This window comes from Odontesthes bonariensis, chromosome 3 (assembly GCF_027942865.1).
Source record: "Odontesthes bonariensis isolate fOdoBon6 chromosome 3, fOdoBon6.hap1, whole genome shotgun sequence".
NCBI classification, from domain to species: domain Eukaryota; kingdom Metazoa; phylum Chordata; class Actinopteri; order Atheriniformes; family Atherinopsidae; genus Odontesthes; species Odontesthes bonariensis.
In genome coordinates, this window is record NC_134508.1 from 18,755,332 (window position 1) to 18,762,027 (window position 6,696).

Here is a 6,696-nt window from a genome sequence, read left to right on the forward strand (position 1 = left end):
TTTACAGCACCAGATGGTGGTTGGAAGGGTACATACAGTACTTGCATTCAATGAATGCTCAGAGGGTAGAGTCAAACATAAATAGTCTGAAGCACTCGCAGGCAGTAAACCCAGTCAGGGGGCAGCTGGCTGTAGGTCATTTTATTTCCATCCAATCGTAGGATCTTCATCCTGGAGTAGGACAGAGGTCCCACCTCTCTGCAGAAACTGCTCACGTTGAACTCTGTGGGGAACAGACAGAAAGCAGACAGGATTTTTTAAACAGATATTCATTATTGGAGACCTATTATTCAACAGGGCGACAGTCAGTGTCCTGTTAAGACATTTTTGATACTCAGCCAGTCCAGAGAGCTTAGATTTCACACTATGAACTATGTGTTTATGACAAATTGAAGCACCTCGGTCACCTTATACACTACATTTATTCAAAACAGCTTTGTTCAGGTTTGCAAAGGCCCATTTTCTATTCACAAGTTCTGCATTTATCATTAGACGTCTTGCAGGTGCTTTGGTGAAAACGGAGGCATAGGAAACCACAGTATACTTTTTTTACTTTCAGGCAATTCAGAAGCAGAGCTTCTGTCAGCCCACACTGTTGGCTTTGGCAAACAGGAACTGCGGTAGATCTCAAGTTACTTGCTAGACGATGAGGTGGGTTTATTGTGGGACTGTTTTGATGTCTGTCTGTCTCATTAGTACACAGCCCCTCTGTCTGCTAGATCACAGACTGAGAAACAGGAGCATATTCTTACTTTGCCAGAAACAAAGCTGCACCCTAGGCCACTGTTGTTAGGTGGCGAGGTGAGTCACAGTTTGGCTGCTGCAGGGTAGAAGGCTGCTGCAGCATGATATAAGTTAAAGCGAAGGGGAGCAGACAGACAGAGAGAGGGAAAGAGAGACTGAAGAAGGGGAACAGCATGTGCTTCTGGCTCATCTGGGGCTCTTACCTCTATATCCATCACAGATGTTCTCATACCACTTTCCCTGTCTCTTTGCTAACCTACTTTACCAATATCCAACCAGCCAATACACCCCCCCCCTTTGCTCTCCATGTCTCATTCAGTCCCTCCTCTGACTTATTTCACCAACTTGAGCCCCTCCCATGTCCATATGCAGACATAAAGGCTGGCCATGTTCAAAGAGACTCAGGGTGGGAAACTTTTTCGTGCTGTTTTCCACATCTCTTTCTTTCCATCACAGCAGGGTTTGTCAGTGCTCGTCCTTTTAACTCACTGATACTGAAGGGTAAAACGTGTGTGTGTATGCACAAGTTTGGCAACAACACCTACACATAAGAAATGTGAAAGTTGATGCGTGTGTGTTTGTTATTGTTTTCTGTGTGAACATGCACATCACCTTGAATTTCATTTGCCTCCAGGTAGAGGTACTGCAGTGTGGTGGGGACTGTGGGAATGGTGGTTAGTTTGTTGTAAGAGAGGTCCAGCTCCACCAGGCTGGAGTAATTAAAGACACGGATGCCAGGACTCTGCAGACCACAGTGGCTGAGACGCAGATACTTCAGGTTGAGAAAGCCGTCAAAGCTGTCCTCATCCAACCCAGAGAGAGAGTTGTTTGACAGATAGAGCTGCTGCACAGAGGGAGGTAGATGCCTGGGGACAGTCGAAAACAAATTTCCACTCAGGTCCAACAGGTTTAGACTTACCAGACCTATAAGAAAAGAGGAGGAGAGTCACAAAACAATCCCGACAAATGTTTGAAAGAACTGAATCAGTGTCGACATTTGCATAGTCAGACACAGTCTTTGGACTTTTTTCCTTGGCAGATAGTGTTTTCTCAAGTGCAGAGTAAGATGTTAAGATATACCCAACAACAGATCTGAAGTTAGTTACGACAGCAGTCACTGACGCATCATAATGTAACAACTTGGAGTTTTTTCATGCAACATATCTAGCTGCTGCTTTCAATAAATGTTGTTCTTTACACATGACAAGGATTGTTTTGCTGGCTTAATTTTGTTTTTCCAGCACACTGAAATCCCTGTTAGACCTTGAAGCCCCTTGACTGCAAACAGCACGAAAAGGATAAACGTGTAAGAGTACTTTTACCTTTCCAGCTAATGTAAATCAACTGTTTTTGTTTGTTAAATGACTTTATTTGTTTTACCTTTATTGTACAGCAATATAAATCTGGGCTATTCTGCACCACACTTCCCCATCTCTGATTTATTTCTTTCATTTTGTATTTGCTATTGATGCAAACGTGCTAATTTGGATGATTCTGCCTAAAAGATGATAAGAAAATAACATCTTTGTGAGGCACATGTAAGGTAGATCATTAATTTCTTTTACAGAATTTAAAATCTATACAACTTCAATTTTTATGTGATCATTTCACAACTTTGTGTGATCATGGGAGCTTATATTGCAACATGAAGCTGCAATCAATGATTTTCTATGAAATGAAACAATACTTATTCAATGGGTATGGCTTTTATACTGTTTGAGCATTAAATTTTTTTTAAATATACCAATAAAAAGAAATCACTATTCACTGCGTCTTCTGGTTAGTTTTGGGGTATTTCTGTTTTTTTCTGAAATGCACCAAATTTACTGGAGCTTTGTACATCAAGCACAAATCTGTACATTTGGATTAATGTTTCATCTGTAGATAATTGACAAAATAAGAGATTTGACCTAGAATCCCCTACTAGACTTGAATTGGAACGTCACAGTGGTTCATCTTATTCCATTTCAGACATTCAAAATCAATTCTGCATTTACAAAGAAGCGAAATGGCGCATTAAACAACCTTTGAGGTCTCCCTCTGCGATGCTTTGCACCCTGTTTCCTTGTAGCAGCAGCAGTGTCAAGTTACGCAGGTTCTTGAAAGCTCCTTCTCTGATGCTGCTGATGTTGTTGTGGGCCAGTCGCAGCTGTCTGAGTCCGTCTGGTAGAGCACTGGGCACTGACGTTAGATGGTTGCGGTTGGCAAAAAAGTAGCGCAGCTCGGTCTGGTTCTGTAGCGAGGCCTGTTCCAGCTTGTCACTCTGCAGCTGGTTGTTGTCCAAGATGAGCCAGCGTAGCCCAGTGATGTTGGCCAACATGGAGGAGGACAGTGATGAGATGTTGTTACCCTGAGAACAACCGAAAACAGTTTTAAAACCATGTCAGATGAGTGGCAGACTACTGTAGAAATAACACACTCTCAATGCCAGTGTCTGTGTTTCCTACCTGTAAAAACAAGTACTCAGTTCTGTCTGGCAGCCTGTTGGGGATGTGTTGGAGGCCTCTGTGGTCACAGTAGAGTGACGTGGGCCACTGAATGGGACAGTCACACTGTTCGGGGCAGGCCTGAGGGTTGTTAGCTCGGAACCAACCAGGGTCTATCCGTCCCTGCAGACTGAGCACACTGGGCTCACCCAGCAGGCGGTTAATCCACAGAGGAACACCTCCATAGTCCATGTCAATGACTGCAGTGGCATCAGGAGTATCACAGCCACACAGCAGTAACAACATTGCACAGAACAGGACAGCCATGAAGACACTCAGAGATCCTAGAAATTGGAGTTAAGACAAATTAGAGCCCCGCAGATTTTGCTTGTTAAAGCTATGTTGAATTGTGTTTCATCAATTCCTCTGAGGCTCTCTAACAACTTTGGGGATGCCTGTGAGCCATGACGTAGTTGTCTTGGCTCAGATAGTGAAGCTACATGATTCCAACATAACCCTGGAGGCAATGATTATGAGGGAAATTACAAGGAAAGCACAGGGTAACAAAACGTGTCTTGAAGCTGTGTTACAGGCGATATAGAATGAAGTAATATTAGAGCTTGACCAATATAACCTCAGCAGCATCAGATTGGACCATTCTTTGCCATTAGATATTAGACAGATGACAGAAGATGACTCCCAGTTGTAATTCCCAAACTCCACATTCTAATTTACTTCTAATACTTCCAGCAAGTCAAATTTAGTCTATCTCATCTAATAAATGATTGTAAAATCAATAGATTGCCATAAAGATTGAGCACTTTAAAGGAATTTCTTTCATGTGTTAGAGCCAATAAATTGGAATGAAATAATCAGACTGATGTTGGAGGGACAAAAGTCAAATACACTATGTGACCTCACAAAACTAGTATTTGGCCTTAACTGTAAATATTTAAGTCAGGTTTTTGGACTGGATTTGTATTTAGCAAAAATCCCAATAAATTGGGACTGGGTCTCAAGGGCAGAAGTCTTACTGAGCTAAATGACCAGTAATATCTTGAGTATTGTCATACACCAGAGCGTGAGATACACAACTTTTCTAGCCAGCCTCTTTTTTTTTTTAACATCTAGCCCAGTTGTACATCCTGCCCACCTACAAAACTGACTATAACTTGATGGATAATTCCAATCACATACTCTAATACTTGGGATTTTTCTTTCATTAGATGACTCCAAATTACTTTGGTAATTCTCAAATTTGAGTTCAAAAGCTTATTTCCTTCTGCTTTTTGAAATTCTCAAACAGGATAAAATGCGACAGGTCATCAGCTTTATTGATACTGATGGATATCAGTGATTGATAACGTGGCTCTGCAAAAAAACTAAAACAACAAAAAAACATTTATGGTAAGTACAAAGAAGATTGTAACCAAATTTCACATCTGGTCAGAAGCTGAACTTGGGAGACTGATCATGGGCGTGTGCCTCCAAAGAGGGATTTTATTTTGCAGTATGGATGTGTACGGGTGTATCTGTGCACGTGTATGTGAGAGTGTGTGTTTTCAAGCTACCAGTGATTTGGCAGACTGAAGAAGTGTGTCAAATGTCATTTGAAAACTTGAAGATTCTTTGCACCATTGCCAAGTGCCATGGCCACAACTTCAGCTTTATTGGTTAAATATAATTACGCTCAAGACCTTTTCGTCAAATTCCCCCAAGACCACGTAACTTACAGTATATTATGTGACAGAAACGGTGGCAAACTATAACTTGACTGATTGGTGGAGTGATGGCATTTCACCATGTGGCTTTAAATTTGCCACATGGTGAATCACCTTAATGGGGGCTTTAGTTGCTGCCAGGTAACAAATGTTAATGTACAAAACTACCATAATAAGCATGATGATGAACTTTATCAAATGGCATGTGAGTTTAGGCAGCTCTGTTTCTGTGTACAGCCCCGAAGAGCCACTGGCATGGCTGTTAATGATTAGCCTTTTTTGACATTCAACATCACATTTCAGAAAAAGTCCCAAAAAAAACGAGAAACTTGGACTTTAAGTAGCTAAACATCTTATTATGAAATTCAATCACACCATTTTCCATCTGACACAAATAATTTGAGGGACAAAATGAATGAAAACTGTTTTGAAATACAGCAGAGGTGTAGATGGTTTCTTTTGCATAAAAATCTTCGAGGGAATAATGCCCCCCCCCCCTACCTGCAACAACAGTTTACAGTGTTTGGTTACGGAAACTTCCACAAATCAGTTATGCACTAAAGTGCACACACACAAGCACACACCAAGTTGTTACATGAAAATGTGCAAGAAAAGTTTGAATCGTCAGGGAATTTAACTTGATCAACGTGTTTGCAATGCTGTATTTTGCCCTAAAGCGTTACAGTTGTAGTGAAGCACATGCTCCGAATGTTGCCAGGAGATTACTGTAATAAAACAAGCTTACACTGTAGATGTGATCATTTTGCCTGCCTCGAACAAAGAGGAAATGGAGGCAGACAAGTAACAAACAGCAAACTGACACTTACCTGTTTGATCAGTAGCTACAGAAAGAAGATAGGTTGTCTTAAATCCCCAATGAAGCCCTCGGGAGCTGTGTGGGTGTGTGTATATGAGTGTATCTGCGTATGTGTATGTGAGAGTGTGTGTTTTCAAGCTACCAGTGATGTTTGCCCACTGTCTGATGCATTCCTCCTCTTCAAACACTGCCCACATCCCAGACACTAGACCTCCTCCATAATTTCCCCTCACTCACGTCTTCCTTTTTCCCACTCTCTCAGTCCAAGGTAAGAGTTGAAAACACGTCATTTGTGGAAATATGTTTACTTGCACCATGGAGGTACACACATAACACTGGTGCAAGTAAACATAAAGAAAGTCACTGGTGACATTGGTGTATTTGGTTGGATGGTTGGATTTCAAAATTTGATTAGTACTTAAATACCTATTTGTGTGTGTGTGTGTGTGTGTGTGTGTGTGTGTGTGTGTGTGTGTGTGGGTGGGTGTGTGTGGGTGTGTGTGTCTGGGGTCTACAGTACTGTATGTGCTCTGCCTGAAGTCGTTGAAGCCACAAAGTACCTGGGGAGCCAAAGAGACCATTCTTTGTGTATTAGTGTGTATTAGTGTGTATGTGTGTGTATTTTACTGCACGGCGGTGTGTGTGTGTGTGTGTGTGTGTGTGTGTGTGTGTGTGTGTGTGTGTGTGTGTTAAAGGAAGGAGCTTCTTGCAAGCATCTGTGCAAAAGAGAGTAAAGCGATTCCAGATTCTTCCCCAAATATGAGGGGAGTGTGGTGGGAAAAGAAGAAAGTTGGAGAACAAAAACAGAGCTCCCTCTAGAAAAACCACACTGAATCACACTCACCGTAGACTTTCCGAGTGATGATGAGCACTTCCTTTTCAATATGATAATAAGAACGTTTTGCAGGACATATGTAAAAATCCCACCCCAACACTTCCTCCTCTGAATATATAGTTTGGGCTTCTGCAGGGTTTTCAGTGTAATTCT

General features: G+C 41.7%; 1 protein-coding gene across 1 annotated transcript; it reads right to left on the bottom strand.

Annotated features, from left to right (window-relative positions):
- Window positions 1-5,800, bottom strand: LOC142377763 (lumican). Its single transcript, XM_075462071.1, has 5 exons — window positions 5,719-5,800; window positions 3,192-3,514; window positions 2,770-3,094; window positions 1,357-1,668; window positions 1-223 (listed from the first exon to the last, which is right to left on the bottom strand). Exons 2-5 carry the CDS (start codon window positions 3,495-3,497, stop codon window positions 72-74), a joined length of 1,095 nt encoding a protein of 364 aa, XP_075318186.1. The 5' UTR covers window positions 3,498-3,514; window positions 5,719-5,800; the 3' UTR covers window positions 1-71.
- Between the last annotated feature and the right edge of the window lie 896 nt (window positions 5,801-6,696).

Bases quoted from the DNA above. Each gene is read 5' to 3' on its own strand.
- LOC142377763 (XM_075462071.1), bottom strand. From the start codon at position 3,497: ATGGCTGTCCTGTTCTGTGCAATGTTGTTACTGCTGTGTGGCTGTGAT. The intron at 3,095-3,191 runs GTAGGAAACACA...GGTTGTTCTCAG, and splicing joins CTGAGTACTTGTTTTTACAG to GGTAACAACATCTCATCACT. The intron at 224-1,356 runs GTGATGTGCATG...TGTTCCCCACAG, and splicing joins GGAGGCAAATGAAATTCAAG to AGTTCAACGTGAGCAGTTTC.